This window comes from Choloepus didactylus, chromosome 2 (genome assembly GCF_015220235.1).
Source record: "Choloepus didactylus isolate mChoDid1 chromosome 2, mChoDid1.pri, whole genome shotgun sequence".
Classification (NCBI taxonomy): domain Eukaryota; kingdom Metazoa; phylum Chordata; class Mammalia; order Pilosa; family Megalonychidae; genus Choloepus; species Choloepus didactylus.
In genome coordinates, this window is record NC_051308.1 from 229,240,679 (window position 1) to 229,260,811 (window position 20,133).

At 39.1% G+C, this 20,133-nt stretch overlaps 1 protein-coding gene across 16 annotated transcripts in view; it reads left to right on the forward strand.

The window, feature by feature from the left end:
- Nucleotides 1–981: 981 nt before the first annotated feature.
- The window catches only part of EIF4G3 (eukaryotic translation initiation factor 4 gamma 3), a 443,721-nt gene continuing 424,569 nt past the window's right edge, over nucleotides 982–20,133 (forward strand). For 14 of the 16 annotated variants that reach the window (XM_037828262.1, XM_037828266.1, XM_037828268.1 and 11 more), the window contains exon 1: nucleotides 982–1,342. In XM_037828262.1, the coding sequence (XP_037684190.1) occupies nucleotides 1,122–1,342 (221 nt within the window). In that variant the 5' untranslated portion in view covers nucleotides 982–1,121. The remainder of the gene's footprint in view (nucleotides 1,343–20,133) is intronic. The other 2 variants (XM_037828265.1, XM_037828273.1) reach the window with 2 other exon arrangements.

Below are 20,133 nucleotides of genomic sequence, written 5' to 3' on the forward strand. Positions count from 1 at the left end.
TCATCCAGATGAAGCTGGAAACGAGATTTTTAAATTGTCCTTTCCTGGCTGGGTGACCTTGGGCCAGTCGTTTTTCCTCTCTGAGTCTCAGTGTCCTTTGGAAATGGGGCGCCTCATTCCGTTTACCTCGCAGAGTGTATGAGGATGAAATGTCGACATAATGGAAGGGAAATACGTTGTTAGAGGCTGGCGAATGGTATTTGTTATGCTAATAACTCCAACGCCGCGGATTCCCGTCCAACGGGTTTCACTCTGGTTAAGCGGTTCGTTCCACAGTCACCGAGGTTTCTCGCCTCACCGCCTCTACGCCCCAGCGGGCAGGGCTCTGCGGACTGCAGATTCCCGGACCGTTACCATTGTTCTTCGAGGCTCGGCCGCAGCGGAGGGCCGTTGCAGACCAGATCTCGCCTTTAGTCTCTTCCCCCGCCCTGCACCCCTGTAGCCGTAAGTCTGGTAAGCTCCTTCGTCGATTTTTTCCGAGAAAACGAGCCAGCCCCAGAACGCTCCCGAACGGCGACCGAAGACGTCTCCGAGTGTTTCCGAAGAGGCCCGCCCTCTCGCAGTTTCCGGAAACAGCCGAAGAAGCTTTCTACTTTCGGCCTTCCGAGCCACTCCGAAAAGGTCCGAAGTTTTCCGAGCGGCCGTCCTGCCGGACTGTTGGAGGCGGCCGCAGCGCCATGTTGGATGCTCTGCTCGTTGAGTGAAGAAAATCCGCCGGCATCGCCTGAGCCCCGTAACCAAGAAGGGCGCCGCTTCCCCTGGGGAGGGGGATAAAGACCCCCCGCCGCCGGCCCATGAGGATATTGCCGTGAAAGGTCCGGTCTCTCCGCCTCCTGCCCCCGCCGGGTCCGGCCCCCCCCCCTGGGGTCGCGTTGTCACGGAGACCGGCAGCCGGTGGTGCTGGCCCGCGGGGCGGCTGCTGCTGCCGGCGGCGGCGGCGGCGGCGGCGGGCGTGTGTGACCGGCCCCGGCCCCCTCCTCCTCCTCCTCCCAACCTCCCCCCGAAACCCCGCTCCCGCCGCCTCCCCGGGTCTGTCCCCATCCCGCCCCCCCGCTGCCCCCGGCCCCTGCACCCCGGCGCGCCCGGTCCCGCTCTGGGGGGGTTGGTGGCTTCGCTTTGCCATGAGTTTACCGCAGAAACCGGCTCTGAAATCAGGCTCAGCGGCTGCAGCAGGAACCGGACCCGGCACCGGAGCGGCGGCGGCGGCGGCGGCAGCGGTACCGCCTCCTCACCCGGCGGCAGCAGCGGCGGCGGCGGCGGCGGCGGCAGCGGCGGCAGCGGCGGCAGCAGCGGCCCCTCCTCACCCGAACATCAGGGCCCTCCAGACCCAGGCGCCCCAACAGTATCCTTTTCATCTTCTTGCTGCCCCTTCGGCTCTCTTCGCCGCAGACCAGGGGGCTGTGGCCCCTTCCGGGGACCGCCCTGCCTGCCGCCACAGCGCAGCCAGGAAGGGGGCTGCCCTTCAGGCCCCCGAACCGGGCTTGGTCGGAGCTTTAGGGGTTTCCGGACAGCGGCACTGCGGGGTACCACCGGACCCTCTGCAATACTGAGAAAACTAGCTCCAACCGGCCCATGCTTCTGCAGTCTTTCCCTTTGAGAGCTGGGGGGCCCTTCCCCCTTCTTGCCGCCTCCTCCCTTGGACTCCCCTACCCCCCCTTAATTAGGCAGGATTTGCTGGTGCCTGGGACCAACACTGCAGGGAAGGATTTTCTGTGGTTGGTGTGAGGACTACACCCTCCTACTACACCCTGCTCACCTCCCTTCAGCTCCCCCTGCAGCGAGGTTTGCTGGGCTTCCCTAATTATTATTATTAATACATAATAAACTTTATTGGTAAATTTCCTTTTGAAACTAATCAGCTCGTTTCCGAGGTAAGTTGGATTTTAAATCTACGGTGAAAATTTACAGAAGACTCTCCCTCTGGCCAGTGATTCTTAGCGATTTGACATTGTGATGTGGTTTGCGGTGGAACGCGATCTAAGGAGGAAATGTTACACCGGACACTTCCCTGTCTTTGACCTTTTTAAAGGAAGAGGAAGTTAACTGACATTACCCACCACCCCCAAAGTCTTGGAAGGCTTGTGTTAATGCTGAACATTTTTAAAGGGCTCTTCATAGGCCTCATGTCTAGAGGGTACCAGAGCTCATGGAGGAAAGCCTAGGATTGAATGTGTCTAGTTTCATGTTATTTGCTGATTGTAGAAGTTTTGGACAGCTTTGATTGAAAAAATTTGGTGACCAGGTATTTTAGTCAGAAAACTAGCCGGTGAAGGTAAGACGTTGAATTCATGAAGTCCACGGAAATTTAGAAAGGTATTACCTACCCGAGACAATTTCATCACGCACCCCTCCCCCATCCGTTGTATTTGTGTAAATCAATAAATAATCATTGGATGTTAGATGTCTTGTGTTTTGTATTTGTGTCATCTTTTGACTTTTAGAGTAGGGTGTTTGAGTAATTAAGAAAGCAACTGCTGCGAGGTCCACTGATTATTTCACAGTCTGTAGTTTGATTCTTGTCAGTATTGATTTCATTGAGGAGGGAAAGGCATCTACCCTCTTGAGTCATTTCAGGTCATTGTTTTGGTTTCTGTCAAGTGTCATTTTCTCTGTGTTTTTACACATTCTTAGCGCGTATTCATTGCGTTTTTCATACAGTTAGTGTGGCCCAGAGTATAAATTCCATTCCAGTATGATGTGTTTACTGATTTCATAATGTTTTTACTCTGCATGATTCTGTTCAATTAAGAAGTGTTCACCAATGAGAATTTTTACTGTAAGAAAGGTAGTGATACTTTAGTGTTGTTAGTGGAAAGCTGGTTAGTTTTGATCAGTGTCCCTTGTTGTTTACTGTGGGGGAAAAGGTTAGCTGGTTTGCCTACCTCAAGGCAGAGTCCAGTGCTTGATCTCTTAAACATATCTCTTAAACATATCTTCATTTAATACTTTGAGTTTAAATTCCTTTCAGTGTTTTTTCCCTATTGTCCATACTTAGTTAGGGCTGTAGGTTTCTGTATTGTGCTACCAAGCAAATCATTCTTTAATTGATATTTGAGCTATTCTGGCAATTAAACAAAAGAATCATGTAGTATGTGTTCCTGATGTACAAAGTAATAAGACCGCAGTGCTGAATATGACAGTGCTTGGTGGATTTGGTGTGTTATTTGACTGGACACAAAGGGTGGTGACTTAAGTGTTTCAAGTGTGCTTTTTCTTAGTGCATTAAACAAAGGAAGGACTTTAAAAAGTTGTTAGCTGATTGCAACAAAAATGTAATTACTAATGTGCAACTTAATTTTCTTTTGAGTAAAAGAAGCAGTTGTTAAAGGGGATAAATTTAAGATGTATTTCCAGTGGAGATATTTTTAAAATTATTCATAGTAATATAGGATACTTATTTTATGTGGCTTTAAGATTTTACTTTGTCTTACACAACTTTGAAGCTAAAGTTATAATTTTTCGCTTGATGTATTTCAAAAATTTTAGTTTCTCTTTGCTTTATACACTGAAATGTTACAATAGCTGAAATCTAAAAGCTTGTATTTATGATATATGAAGTATGGGCTACAGGTTTCATTATCTAATGTTGAAGTGTTTATAGTGGTCATGGGCGAATTGATTAAAAATTTATCGAAATAAAGCAATTCTGTAGAGTAATGAAGTTCAGTTCAGTTTACATCTTAGGTACGAATACTTTGCATTTTTTTTCACAGCAGATAAATTGGATGAAGGACAGATGGCAGTACTCAGTGCGTTTATGCAAGGTTTCTGCTTTTCTGTCCCAAGGGGGTGTAAAAATTTGTATTTAATCAAGCGGTCATCACGAGATAAATTGATAACATTTAAGCTTTGAGGTTGAGTGAATAACTGGAGTTGCTGTTTCGTTGGTTTCTCAGATAAGTGGGTACAGTTGTGTTTGAATTAGTAAGTTCAGGCAGCATTTTTTTTTTTCATGTTTTGCACACATAGGCAGCATTTTAAGTTTGTAACAATACTACAAGGAACTTCGCTTGATAAGGTGTTCTTTATTTGTACTTAGTGTTCAAATGACAAATAAGAAATGAAGGGAAATGTTAGCAATAGTGGATATGAATGTAAAGTGAAACCTGCTAACTAGGCATCAGTATAGCACTCCAGGGCCCAAAAGGCCAATTCAAGTAGAGGCCTTTGACTGTAAAGGGAAGGCTTGTCTTCTGGGAAAGTGGGGGGCAGGGGAAACTGGAAGAAGAAGATACCTCTTAATAAGAGAAGTGCTAAAGGCAAGGGAGAAATATGCTTAAACTTTCTGTAGCATAATCCAACTTGAAACTTACAGTTTATGGCTCTTCAGAATACTTGCCTTGAGATATGTTCACCCCAATTTCCGAGTTGAGGCTCCAGGACACTCTGTTGAAAATCTTAACAGTGATTCTTAACCTTTTCTGGGTAACAACTTTGATATTTTGATGAAAGTTGTATAGACTCTTTCCACAGAAAACTGTTCATATGCAGAAAATCTTGCTTATAATTTCAGGGGGTTCTCGGGGCCCCCATTAAAAACCCTAGCCCTTCAGATTGAAATTGTTCACTCTTCAGGTAATTCAAGTTAGGGTTCAGGTGCCCAAACGATTCTGACTAAAACGGGTTGATTTTGCAGTCTGTTAAGAATACACGGTTTTCTCTCTATTTAGATGCAGAGACTTCAGAGTGTAATTTCTCTCAGGGCTGCTGATACTTTGGGGCAACCAGTTTGGTTAAGAAAGTCAGGGCAGTGAGTTCTTTGCAGGAGCTAAATTTGGCAAAGGCCTGTGGCAACCAGAAAATGACCTGTGTCCCAGTTAGCTATTTTGTCATAGATATATGAGAAATACATATTAACAGCCAATATTCTGTTGCTTTTTTTGTATTATAATTTTCCTTCATTTTTATTTTTTGTGTTGATTTTCAATTTTATCTTACAGGCTAAAGACAATAATGTCTCTCTTTCCTTTTTTCTTTTTTGCCTCTCTACCAAAACAAAATTTGAATAATACTTCTAATAGTATCTATTTATTGAGTGTCTACTGGCCTAGGAGCCATACAAGCATGATTTTATTTAATTCTCACAAGAACCCTAATGAGTTAGGTATTGTGCCTGTTTTACAGTTGAGGAAACTGCAGTGCAGAGAAGTTAAATAATGTTTCCAGGCTTATCTACCTAGCTGTTGGTGAAGCTGTGACTGGCTCCAAGCCCATAAATGCACTTTCTACTATGCTGAGCTATGTTTCACCAAGTCTGCATATTGCTTGGTGATAGGTAAAATCATCAAGCAAAATAGCATTAGTAAATAGCAACTAGAATTCTGTAGATCAAATAGTGGTCAACAATCTCTACTCCTAAGTAGTCGAATACCGAGGGCAGATCCTTTTATAGGAAGGAGATAGGGAGACAGAAACAGAAGGAAGATTCCTGAGTTACATTGGCTATTGCTGCAGCTGCTGCTAGTCCCTGGTCTACGTCTTTGAGTTTCAGAGTGAGATATTTTCTGTCAAACTGAGAATTTAAACCTCCTGAGGCCTTATATGTCGTGTTTTTCTACAGTGTGGTTCTGATAAGGTTTTAATAAAGGACTGCTAAAAATGTGAGAAACCACTTTTAAATCACCGTGGAGTTCCACATTTTATCAATATCTTGGGATTTCAATATATATGGTAAGTTTATTTGTTCATTTATTCAGCACCTGCTGTATGCTGGACCCAGTGCTAGGTCTTGGGTTGAAAAGCTTAGATATAATCTTTGCTCTCAGAGAAATTGGTCCAGAAAAGTAATCAGACAGATTATGGTGAGTTAAATGCAATGATAGTTCTGTAAGAGTTGGGTCCTGGGGGAAGGAGGAATTAGGGCCTCCTTGTTGACATCTGAACTAAATTAGAAGGATGAGTAAGAATTAACCCAGGTTTACATTGCTTTCTTCTGCCAATGACTTTTCCCAATTCCGTTGCTGTTGCTCCTGCTTAGAACTTTTAATAAATGGGTTTCAGTCATATTTCAGGTTTTTAGAAGGAGCAGAAAAGCTAGAGGAGGTACCAGAGAAAGTGGCTATCAAAACACCATTGTTATGGATTGGGGGTATCTTCTGTATCATAATTCAGGAATGGTGTGTGAGGATGAGATACATATGTCTTTGTAGTGCGTTCTTTCTTGGTCTTCCAATTTCATCGTGATACCGCTGCCCTTTTGATATTAGTCTTTGAATTGGAAACAGTACCTGCTAGCCTTTATTACCATTCTTAAAATATTTAAGTAGGTTTAGCTTGGCATATTGAGAAATATACCTGATTAAAGTCAGAAAATCTGGATTTGAGTTTGTGGCTTCCATTTTAATAGGTGTGTATATCTTGTACTAGTCATATAACTGCTTTGTTCATCATATCCCCTTTTCTAAAATGAAGGGGTTGGATTCACGTGTTCTGTGATCTCTTGAATTATAATGGTTTGTGATTCTGCAGATTCTTCTGATTACCTTTATTTCAAAGTTTATGTTCTTGTCAGTAGAGGCAAAGGATTTACAGAGACTGAAAATTGTTTTTTTAGTCTACTTGTCTGATGGTAGTGACACATTTCTGTGGTGGCTTGTTAGTATTAGGAGCATGCTAACACGGATCGGAGGGAAGGCAACTTGCTCATATGAGAAAGAATCCTCTGGTTTTGGGCTTATTAATGTTAGCTTTAGCCAAATAGACTGAAAACACCTCTATGATTTTAGCAGTAAAGAATGTATAGATAGTAGTGGGGTGGCTTGAGACCATAAAAAAAAGGTTGCCATGGTCAGATGCTCGCTTGCTGTGGGCGATGGTGCCCTTCATTGTGAGGTATGAAGGAAAGTTAAGTTCTGACTAAATCCAGTTTTTACTTTAGGAATAATACTTTGAGCTAATAAATAGGAAACAATTTTTTGATTATTAGCCAGGCACAATGACCTGACGCAATTTATAAACTACAGCTAAGATTTACATCAATAACATATTGCAGGATTCAAGCTGCTTCTGAACTGAGTTCTTTGGCTTGTTGCCAACCAGAAGTGGTTTTTTTCCTCTTTCCTGTAGCCTCAGCTGAAATTTGAGATAGTTTAAACTATTTTAAATGCATTTGAAATTTGTCAGTTTTTATGGCCTTTATTAACTAGTAGTTGTTTTGTACTTTCTTGAGCCCTTGCATGTTATCTGGCTCTTATGAAACATTAATTTTTATTGATAGAACGTAAGCTCCTTGAAGGCTGAGTTTTTGACTGTTGTTTTCACTGGTATATTGCCAGCACCTAAAGCAGTATTTGGGAGATAGTAGGTAGTCTGTAAATATTTGTTGAATTGTTGACTAAGTAAGTTGAAGGCTGCGAGTGTGTTTTAAGGTCAGTTTAGGGCTAAAATATATGGCCTCACAACTCACTTTTAGTACTCAAGGCTGTCCTAAAATAGTTCTGCACTGAGGTTTAATTGAATTGAAATTAGTTCCATAATTTCCTTTGAGATGGAATAGCAATGACCCAGTTTACAAAACTAAAGTGACTGAATTATATTTGAAGTATAGAAACTGAGGATAGGGCTGATATAAAGGCCGAAGAGAAAAAACATCTACAGTCAAATTTTATTATTAAAAATTTTGTTCTATGATTAAAATAGAATAACACAATTAAATCAGGAAATTTAAAATATATAGAAAAGAAGAAGTAAAAAATCACCCATAATATTATGTGTTCTAGTTTGCTAATGCTGCAGAATGCAAAACACCAGAGATGGATTGGTTTTTATAAAAAGGGGGTTTATTTGGCTACACAGTTACAGTCTTAAGGCCATAAAGTGTCCAAGGTAACACATCAGTAATCAGGTACCTTCACTGGAGGATGGCCAATGGCGTCTGGAAAACCTGTTAGCTGGGAAGGCACGTGGCTGGCGTCTGCTCCAAAGTTCTGGTTTCAAAATGGCTTTTTCCCAGGACATTCCTCTCTAGCAAGCTTGCTCCTCTTCAAAACGTCACTCACAGCTGCACTGAGTTCCTTCTCTTTGAGTCAGTTCATTTATATGGCTCCACTGATCAAGGCCCACCCTTAATGGGTGGGGCCACGCCTCCATGGGAATATCTCATCAGAGTCATCACCCACAGCTGGGTGGGGCACATTCCAAAGCAACACTCAAAGAATTAAAATCTAACCAACACTGATAACGTCTGCCCACACAAGATTACATCAAAGATAATGGCATTTGGGGGACACAATATATTCATACTGGCACATTATGATACAGAGATAACTGTTAACATTTTGCTATATTTCTTTCTTGTCTTTTTTTCTATGGACTTTAATTTTAGTGGACTTAAATTCTGTACTTTTTGTAACTAACAAAGGTCAGATTACATATATAGTTTTGTATCTTGTTTATTTTGTTACTTATTCATCTGTCAGCATTTAAGCTCACTTTTAAGTTAAGTTTAGTATTAACTTTGTTTTGTTAATATTAATTTATTTGTTAATTGTTAATTAATTTAGAATGTAAAAAACTATTTTTGTTCTTTTGGGAAGATTTTCCTGGGAAGATTCTATCACCTTTGGCTTGTAGCTCAGAAGTGTTGACTGTACATTAGGAAAAGAAGAGTTTGAATTTTTATCAATATCAAACATTTTTGAGTTACTGTGCCTGTGATGCTTTTGTATCATACAGCATTAGAAGTCAGTGTAACTTCAGAGATTTTTTTCCCCCTACAGTTGTATATCTTTATTAGTCATTTGAACCTATCTTCATCTGTATGTTCAAGTATACTACATTTAAAAAGAAGATGGTGGCCAGGGTGGTTATTTGTTAGTTATGTATTGTGTACATGTATGATATCTCCTTGATTTCCTTTAATTGTTTTCAGGAATTATTAGTATTATAAAGTGTGATTGAAGGAAGGAGTAGAAGACCATAAGGGATTCATGGGGGTAGGGTGGGGGGTGGAGTAGATTGAAGTTTGGAAATATTAAATATTAAATTTAAGTGGCATTAGACTGCCTTGATTTTTTTTGCTAGTTCCATCTTTCTCCTTAGTGTACATGTATCAGGTAAGAATATGTAGACAGATGGTCTAACAAAACAGGGTTGTATTTCTAAAAACAATTTTGTAATGATAAGGAGGAAAAATTAAATGGAAATAGAAAGTGAATATGGCCAGTTTTGAGCTGCAATATAGTATTTTGACTTTGAGAATGGGAAGGAGTGAACCTTGAAGATAGAAGGGAAGAATGTGAGAAAAGATGAGTAAGATGACTCCTGATCCTTTTTCTAGGCCCTAGAAAAATAGGGTAAGAAACAGAATTTGAACTGAAAGGTTAGGGTTTGGATGGGCAGAGGGAAGTTACTGTGAAGTGGAGACTGGAATGGACAAAGATTTGAAAATAAGCGTGGTGTTTGCTGGGTTGCAAGGATCTGATCTATATGCTTGGAGTAGAGGACTCTTGTGGTGAATTACTGGAGAAACTAGATTCAGATTCTAGAGGACTGAATGAATATAAGATGAGGAGGTTGAACTTTACTTATGTGAAGCCATTACTATTTTTTAATAGCTTTACTGAGATATAATTCACATCCATTACTATTCACCATTTAGAATGTACAATTTAGTGGTTTTGAGTATATTCACAGAATTGTGCAGTCATCACTACGATCAATTTTAGCACATTTTCCTAACCCCCAAAAGAAACCTGTTAACACTCCCCTCTTCCCTCCAATTCTTTCTGCCCTAAGCAACCACTAATCTACTATCCGACTCTATGGTTGACCTATTCTGGACATTTCAGTTAAATGGAATAAAACAGCATGTAGTCTTCTGTGACTGGTTTTCAAGGTTCATCCATGTTCTGGCGTGTATCAGTACTTCATTTCTTTCTTTTTTTTTAAAAAAAAACTTTATTTTGAAATACTTTCAAACTTACAGAACAGTTACAAAAATAGTACAGACCTCAAACAGAGAACTCCAACATATCCCTTTCCCTCCAGATACACAGATCGATTATTTTTGACATTTTACTGCGTTTATCATATCATTCTATCATTCTGTCTATCCATTAATCTGTTGATCCAGCTATCTATCAATCTGTCTGTCTGTAGCAGACCATTTTCTGAACACTTGAGTAGGCTATATACATCAGTCTCTTTGAACACTTACTACTGCCATGTATATTTCTTAAGACCAAGGATATTCACTTATGTATCAAACTTAAGTGTTGTTATCAAGTTGAAGAAATTTAACATCGATATTAAAACTTAATAGTCTATATTCCAATTTTTTCATATGTTCCAATATTGTCCTTTGAAGCCTTTTCTACTCCTCCATTATTAGATCCAGTTCAGGCGCATCTATTGCATTAATTGTCATTGTCTCTTCAATTGCTCTTTTAAAAAGGATTATTGAAACATATATATATAATAATAAACTTTCCCACTCCCAAGCATACCATGCAGTGGGATTACTCAGGTTCACAGTGTTGCAGTATGCCCACCACCTTCCATTACTAAAATTTTCCCATCTCCTCAAATAGAAACCCTATGCCCATTATGCATTTTAACTCCCCATTCCTTCTGCTTCCCTGCCATTCTCCTCTAGCAACCTGTACTTTAATTTTTGTCTCTGTGAGCTTGCATATTCTCAGATATTTTCTTTGTACCTACCATGGGGATTAAATTTAACATCCTAAATCTCTAACATTCTTGTTTGCTTTGATAGCAGCTTCAGTGGTATACACAAACTATGTTCCTATACCCCTCTGACCCCCACATTTATGTAGTTCTTGTCACAAATTATGTTTATGCATTGAGTCGAAAACCACTGACTTATTGTTATATTTTATGCATTTGCCTTTACATCCTGTAGAAAGTAAGAAGTAGAGTTACAAATCAAAATGTTAATAGTACTGGCATTTAGATTTACCCATGTTGTCATCTTTAGCAGAGTGCCTTCTTCATTCAGCTTCAATCTATTATCTATTGTTTTTTTTTTCTGTCAGATTTTATTTATCTGGAATGTCTTAATCTATTCCTCATTTTTGAAAGTTTTGCTGGATTTGGATTCTTAGTAAGCATTTTTTTGCTTTCGGTAGTTTAAATATGTCATATCACTGCCTTCTTGCCCCCATGATTCCCAATGAGAAATTGGCACTTAATCTTATTGAGGCCCCCTTGTGTGACACACTGCTTCTCTCAGGCGACTTTCAGAATACTCTGTCTTTGGCATTGGATGGTTTGATGGTATTATGTCATGGTGTGGGTCTATTTGGATTTATCCTGTTTGGAGTTTTTTGAGCATCCTGGATGTATTCATGTCTTTTGTTATATTTAGGAAGTTTTCAGCCATTAATTTGAATATTCTTTCTGGCCCTTTCTTTCTTTCTTCTCTTTTAGGACTCCCATAATGCATATATTGGTGTCTCAAAGGTTCCTCAGGCTCTGTTCACTTTTACTCATTGTTTCTTCTTTCTGCTTCTTGCATTGGCTGATTTCAGTTGTCTTATCTTCACGTTCATTTATTCTTCTGCCAGCTCCAATCTGCTGTTGAAGCCTGTAGGGAATTTAAATTTTCTATTACCATGGTCTTCAGCTGTTTAGTTCCTTTTCATAATTTCCATCTCTCTGATATATCTCTGTTGGTATTCTGATTCCTTTTGTTCTTTGTCTATATTTTCCTTTAGCTCTTTGAGCATATTTAGGACCTTTTTTTTTTAAACATTTTTTATTGTGAAATATAACATATATACAGAAAAGGGATTACTTTAAAAGCACCATTTAACAAGTAGTTGGAGAGCAAATTTTAAAGAATGTTATGAGTTACAGTTCCACAATTTCAGTTATTTCCTTATTGTGAAATATAACATATATACATAAAGGTGATAACTTTCAAAGTACAGTTTAATGAGTAGCTATAGAGCAAATTTCAAAGAATGTTATGGGTTAGAGTTCCACCATTTCAGTTATTTCCTTCTAGCTATTCTGATACCCTAGCATCTAAAAAAATATTTGTATAAAGATGCATTATTCATAATCCTTTGTTAAATCCTATCTTGTCTGTTGTTACCCCTTCCTCTAGTTTAATCACTTTCTTGATCTTCAGAGATATCTAGGCAGTGACCACCCTAACCTGTTCATGTTGAAAAGGGGTGTTGACATTATGGGAAAGGGGGCTGCATCTGATTGATGTTTTCGAAGAGGCTGTTGCCTCTGGGTTTTGTGACTTACCTGGCATAGGAACACTCCGGAGAATTTATGTTTCTGAAAAGTAAACAAGTGAATGAAACTTTTATAGAGTCTCAGATAGGGACCTAGGTATTTTGGGACTACTATTGGTTAGGGGATGGCATACTGTGGCCAGTTGGAATATCTAGTGGGAGCTTGCATTAGAGTAACCTCCAGGATAGCCTCTCAACTCTATTTAAAATCTCTCAGCCACTGAAACCTTATTTGTTACCTTTTTTCCCCCTTTTGGTCAAGAAGGCACTCTCAATCCCTTGATGCCAAGGCCACAGGACCATTTTTTTGACGTCTTTGGTATGTCTCAGTTCTGGTCCCCCTCATTGATGGTTTCTGATGCTTTAATTTTCTCCTGTTTCTTTGTATGTTTTGTAATCTTTTGTTGAAACTGAACATTTTGATACTTTAATGTGTTATGGCTGGAATTAGACTCAGAGGTGTTTATTCCTTAAGCTTGTATCCAGATAATGTTATGACAGAGCTTTTCCTGGATGCTAGGAGCCAATTAAAAAAAAAAGGAAACACCTTTCCTAGTCTTTACAGATTGACCTGTGAGTGCTCTCCTTCGGAGTTTATCCATACAATGATTTTGGAGAATAGCTCCAGGCCGCAGTATAGGGGCCTCCATGCTCCTTTCTGTACATAACTCTTGTCTTGGGTATGTGTGTGTGGCACTAGGAACTCCCCTGTTTACATAGATAGGAGTGTCTCATCTTCCCTAGGAAACAGTTTCTTCATGGTCCCTGGTACTGCATGAATGTCCCTTGTCCCAGACAGCCACTTGAATGCTCTCCCACAGATGGATTGGGTCGGGCATACATGTTCCTGGTATGTGCAGGAGGGTTACTCTGCTCCCTTGGGAACTGGGACCGGGAATCTGCACTGGGAGTGTAGCCTGGCTGTGCATCAAGCTGGTGAAGGTGGAGGAGGGGCCAGCTATGGTACCACGAGATCCTACTGCTTTTAAGTGGCCTTTTTCTTAATTTGGCGCTTACCTTGTTACTGCAATCCTTTAACTGTTTTCTGCATTTTTGAGAAAGATGCTTCTGCCAGTTCTTGTTGGTGATTCAAATCTTCTATGGGGGGCAGAACCTTGAAGCGTCTCTTTCCACCATGTAGATCCACTTTTTTTTTATTGCCAAATTAAATGCCATATACCACATTTTATTCATCCGTTAGTTGATGCACATTTGGATTGTTTGAACATTTGGGCTCTTAGGAATAATCTGCTGTGAACATTATTCATGTCTTTGTGAGCATTCACATGAATGTTTTTGTGTGGACATATGTTTTCACTTCTCTTTGGGTATGTACTTAGGAGAGGAATTGCTGGGTCATGTGATAACTCCATGTGTAACATTCTGAGGAATGCCAGAATGTTTTCTATAGTGAGCACCATTTTAAATTCCTACTAACAATGTATGAGATTTCCAATTTCTCCACAATTTTGGCAACAGTATTTGTCTTTTTGATTTAGGCCATCTTAGATGGTGTGAAATGGTATCTCATGGTTTGATTTGCATTTTCCTAATGACTAACAGTGTTGAATATATATTCATGTGCTTATTGTCCATTTGTCATCTTTTGGGAAATGCTGTTCAAATCCTTTGCCTAGTTGAATTTTATTTGTCTTTATTGTTGACTTGTTAAGAGTTCTTTTTTTTTTTTTTAAATTAGAAAAGTTGTGGGTTTACAGACCAGTTGCACATGAAGTACAGGATTCCCATAAACCACTCTGCCACCAACACTTTGTGTTTGTTACAATTGTTGATAGCACATTTTTATAATTGTTCTATTAATTAAAGTCCATGGTTTAATTTAGGATTCACTGTTTGTGTAGTATAGCTCCATGGATTTAAAAAAAAAATTTTTACTGTGTTACCATATATATAGTCTTAACATTTCCCCTTTTAATCATATTCAGGTATACATTTCAGTGCTGTTAAGTACATTCACAATGTTATGCTATCGTCACCACCATCCGTTACCAAAACACTTCCATCATTTCAAATAGGATCTTTGTACATTTTAAGCCTTAACTTCCCATTCCTCTCCTCATCGCATCCCCTGGTAACCTATGCTCTAGATTCTGACTATGAGTTCACTTATTCTAATTGTTTCAAATCAGTGAGACCATACAATATTTGTCCTTTTGTGTCTGGCTTATTTTACTTAACATGATGGCTTCAGGGTTCATCCATGTTGTTGCATGTATCAAGACTTCATTCCTTTTTATAGTGGGATATTCCATTGTATGTATATTTCACATTTTATTTGTCCATTCCTAGGTTGATTGACCCTTGGTTTGCTTCCATCTTTTGGCAGTTGTGAGTAATGCTGCTATGAATATGGGTGTGCAAATACCTGTTTGAGTCCCTGCTTTCAGTTCTTTTGGTTATATACCTAGTAGTGGGATTGCCGGGCAATATGGTAGTTCTCTGCTTAGCTTTCTGAGGAATTGCCAAACTGTCTTCCACAGTGGCTATACCATTTTATGTTCCCACCAGCAATGAATGAGTGTTTCTACTTCTCTGCATTCTCAACAATAGCAGCCATTCTAGTGGGTGTGAAATGGTATCTCATTGTGGTTTTGATTTTCATTTCCCTGATGGCTAGTGATGTTGAGCATCTTTTCATGTGCTTGCTGACCATTTGTTTATCTTCTTTGGAGAGATGTTTATTCAAGTCTTTTGCCCATTTTAAAATTGTCTTCTTGTTGTTAAGTTGAAGGATTTCTTTATATATTCTGGGTATTAAGCCTTTATCGGATATGTGGTTTCCAAATATTTTCTCCCGTTGTCCAGGTTGTCAAATTACCTTCATGATAAAATCCTTTGATTCACAAAAGTGTTTAATTTTGATGATGTCCTATTTATCTATTTTTTTCTTTGTTGCTTGTGCTTTTGATGTAAAATCTAAGAAACCATTGCCTTAATGCAAGGTCCTGAAGATGCTTCCCTACATTTTCTTCTAGGAGTTTGATACTTCCAGCTCTTATGTTTAGGTCATTTATCCATTTTGAGTTGACTTTTGTACATGGTTTGAAGGTAGAGAGCCTCCTTTTCTTTTTGCAGATGAAGAGCCAGTTTTCCTAGCACCATTGAAGAGACTTTTTTTTCGGTCTTTGTCACCTTGCCGAAAATCTGTTGACCATAAACATGAGGGTTGATTTCTGAGCTGTCAATTTGATTCTATTGGTCTACTTGTCTGTCCTTGTGCCAGGACCATGTTGGGTTTTTTTTTTTTTTGAGTAAACAGGTAGAAAGTTTTATTAAGAATGCATATGAGAGGACATGCAGGTACTCTTGCAAGAAAAGAGATGAGAGGAGAGAGGCCCTGACACTTCGGGGCAATCTGCTTTTATAGATGTTTGTTCCTTTTGTAAATTTTATTAACTATTTTACTTAGCTTTACTTACTCTCCCTCCCCTTCCTGTTTGAGACCCTTCCTCCTACCCTCCCTTCTTCCTGGGCCCTGCCTGGTGGTAGGTAGTGCATTTGGGTGGGTTGGGGGCTACTGGGTGTTTCTCTAGGTGGGTAGCCCCCAGGCAGGGTGCCTGTGCAGGGCAGGCCCTCCGGACCTTCATTATCTGTTCCTTGATCAAGGGCTTTTTCATGGTATTTTCTCTCCCCTACCATGCTTTTTTTTTTTTTTTTAATACATTTTTTTATTGTGAATGCATATGTATACATAACCGTGATAACTTCCAAAGTATGAGTTAACAAGTAGTTAGCACATTTCCAAGAATATTATGGGTTACAGTTCCACAATTTCGGTTATTTCCATTGTAAAATATAACATATATACAGAAAGTTGTTAACTTTCAAAGTACTACTCAACAAGCAATTATATAGGTAATTTAAAAAAATGTTATAGGTTACAGTTCCACAGTTTCAATTCTTTCCTTATTGTGAAATATAGGGTATATACAGAAAGGTGGAAACTTTCAAAGCACAATTCAATGAATAGCTATAGAGCAGATTTCAAAGAATTAAGTTATAGGTTGCAGTGCCACCATTTCAGTTATCTCCTTCTAGGTATTCTAATACCCTAACATCTAAAAACAAATATATATATAAAGTTTCAGTATTCGTAATCCTTTGTTAAATCCTATCTTGTCTGTTGCTACCCTGTCCTCTTGTTTAATCACTTTCTTGATCTTCAGGGATGTCTAGGCAAATGACTGCCCTATCTTGTTCATATATGAAAAAGGGTGTTGACAGTATGGGGAAGGGGCCTGCATCTGACTGTTGTTCTTAAAGATGCTGTTGCCTCTGGGTTTTAGGACTTGTCTGGCATAGGAACACTGGTGGGTTTAAGTTTCTGAGAGAGAGAACTTTAGTGAATCTTTTATAGAATCTCAGTTAGGGACCTACTTATTTCTGGACTACTTACTGTTGGTAAGGCATGGCATACTATGGCCATTTGGGATGCCTCGCTGGAGCTTGCATATGAGAAAACTCCAGGATAGCCTCTCGACTCTATTTGAGATCTCTTAGCCACTGTTACCTTAGTCTGTTACTTTTCTTTTTCCTCCTTGTGGTCAAGTAGGCATTTTCAATCACTTACCATGCTGTTTTGATTACTGTGGCTTTGAAATCAATTTTCAGATTGGGAAGTGTGAGTCCTCCAACTTCATTCTTCTTTTTCAAGATGGCTTTAGTTATTTGGGGCCCCTTACTTTTCCATATAAATTTGATGATTTTCCATTTCTGCATAGAGGGTTGTTGGAAATTTGATTGGGATTTTGCTGAATCTATAAATTGCTTTGGGGGTAGTATTGACATCTTAATGTTAGTCTTTCAGTCCATGAACATGGAATGCCCTTCTGTTTATTCAGGTCTTCTTTGATTTCTTTTAGCATTGTTTTGTAGTTTTCTGTGTACTAGTCCTTTACACCCTTGGTTAGATTTATTCTTAGATATTTGATTCTTTTAGTTGCTCTTATAAATAGAATTTTTTTCTTGATTTTTTCTTCCAGTTGTTCATTGCTTGTGTATAGAAACACTACTGATTTCTGGGTGCTGATCTTATACGTTGTCACTTTGCTGACTTCATTTATTAGCTCTAGGAGCTTTGTTAAGGATTTCTTAGGATTTCCATATATAGGATCATATCATCTGCAAAGAGGGAAAGTTTTACTTTTTCCCTTCCAACTTGGATACCTTTTATTTCTTTTCTTGCCTAATTCTCTGGCAAGAACTTCCAGTATAATGTTGGGTAGTGGTGGTGACAGTGGACATCCATATCTTGTTCCTGATCTTAGAGGGAAAGCTTTCAATATTTCACCATTGTTCTAGTTTGCTAATGCTGCCAGAATGTGAAACATTAGAGATGGATTGGCTTTTATAAAAGGGGGTTTATTTGGTTACACCGTTACAGTCTTAAGGCCATAAAGTGTCCAAGGGAACACATCAGCAATCATGTACCTTCACTGAAGGATGGCCAATGGTGTCCAGAAAACCCCTGTTAGCTGGGAAGGCACGTGGCTGGCGTCTGCTCCAAAGCTCTGGTTTCAAAATGGCTTTCTCCCAGGACGTTCCTCTCTAGGCTGCAGGTCCTCAAAATGTCACTCTTAGTTGCACCTCGGGTATTTGTCCTCTCTCAGCTTCTCTGGAGCAAGAGTCTGCTTTCAATGGCTGTCTTCAAACTGCAGTTCCTCTCTCAGCTTCTGGGCGTTCTTCAGTGTCCCTCTTGGCTGTAGCTCCTCTTCAAAATATCACTCACAGCTGCACTGAGTTCCTTCTGTTTCTCAGCCCATTTATATGGCTCCACTGATCAAGGCCCACCTGGAATGGGTGGAGCAACACCTCCATGGAAATTATCCAGTCAGAGTCATCACCCACAGCTGGGTGGGGCACATCTCCACAGAAACACTCCAAAGAATTATAATCTAATCAATACTGAAAATGTCTTCCCACACAAGATTACAAAAGATAATGGTGTTTGGGGGACACAATACATTCAAACTGGCACAACCATAAGTAGGATATTAGCTGTAGGCTTTTCATATATGCCCTTTTTTGATGTTGAGGATGTTTCCTTCTATTACTAGTGTTCTAACTGTTTCTGTCAGGAAGGGGGGTGCTGGATTTTGTCAGATGCCTTTTCTGCGCAATTGAGATGATCATGTGATTTTTTTCCCCTTCATTCTGTTAATGTGGTGTATTACATTATTGATTTTCTTACGTGGAACCAATCTTGCATACTAGGGATTAATCCTACTTGATCATGGTGTATAATTCTTTTCATATGCTGTTGGATTTGGTTTATTAGTATTTTGTGGGGATTTTTGCATCTATATTAATAAAGAGATAATGGTCTGTAGTTGTCTTTTCTTGTAGTATTTTTAACTGGCTTGGTATGAGAATGATATTGGTCTCCTAGAATAATCAGAGTGTTCTCTCCTCTTCAATTTTTTGGAAAAGTTTGAGCAGAATTGGAGTTAAGTCTTCTTGGAATGTTTGGTAGAATTCCCTTGTGAAGCCATGTGGTCCTGGGCTTTTCTCTTTTGGGAGGTTTTTGATTACTGAGTCAGTGTAAGTAGTCTGTGTGTTTCTCAGAATTTGTCCATTTCATCAAGGTTATTTAATTTATTGGTGTACAGTTCTTAGTATCCTCTTTTAGTTCTTTCTGTTTTCATGGGGTTGATAGTAATGTTCCCCTTTTTGTTTCTGATTTTTATTTGCATCCTCTCTCTTTTTTTCTTTGTCAGTCTAGCTAAAGGTTAGTCAATTTTATTGAACTTTTCAAAGAACCAGCTTTTGGTTTTGTTTTGTTTTTTTTTTTTTGTTCTCTATTTCATTTATCTCTGCTCTAATCTTTGTTACTTCCTTCCATCTGTTGACTTTGGGTTTAGTTTGCTTTTCTTTTTCTAGTTTTTCCAGTTTTGAGGTTAGGTTTCTAATATGAAGTCTTTCTTCTTTTTTAATGTAAGCATTTAGAGCTCATACTTACCTATTCAGCACTGTTTGCTGCATCCTCTAAGTTTGGGTATGTTGTATTTTTATTTTCATTCGCCTCAAGATATTTCTTAATTTTGCTTTTGATTTCTTCTTTCACCCATTGGTTGTTTGAGTCTGTTCAATTTCCGTATATTTGTGAATTTTCCATTTCTCCCTCTCTTAATGGTTTCTAGCTTCATTCCGTTGTGGTTGGAGAATATACATTGTATGAGTTCAATATTTTTGAATTTATTCAGACTTGTTTTGTGACCCAACATGTGGTCTATCCTGGAGAATGATCCAGGTGCGCTTGAGAAGAATGTGTATTCTATTTTTGTTAGGTGAAGTGTCCATATGTCTGTTAGGTCTAGTTGTTTAGCATATCATTCAGGTCTTGTACTTCCTTATTGATCTTCTGACTAGATGTTCTGTCCATTATTGAGAATGGTGTGTTTAAGTCTCTGACTGTTAACATATAACCGTCAATTTCTCCCTTCAAATCTGTCAATATTTGCTTCATATATTTTGGTTCTCCGCTGTTTAGGTGTATATATTCTTAAAATTGTTGCATCTTTCTGTTGCATTGACCCCATATCAGTATATAATAACCATCTTTGTCCCCATAACTCTTTTTGATTTAAATTCTATTTTATCTAATATTAGTATTATCACCCCAGCTCTCTTTTAGTTACTACTTGTATCTTTGAATTCAAGGTATGCCTCTTGCAAACAGCATGTAGTTGCTTCGTGCTTTTTTATCTATTCTGCAAATCTCTGCCTTTTAATTGGAGAGTTTAATCCATTTCCACAATTAAAGTCACTACTGGTAATACAGGACTTTCTTCTGCCGTTTTGCTATATAATCTTTGTTAAGTCTTGTACTTTTTATGTCCCTCACTTCTGTTAATGCCTTCTTTTATATTTATTTTTTGTGTGTGTGTGTGTTGTATCATATTGA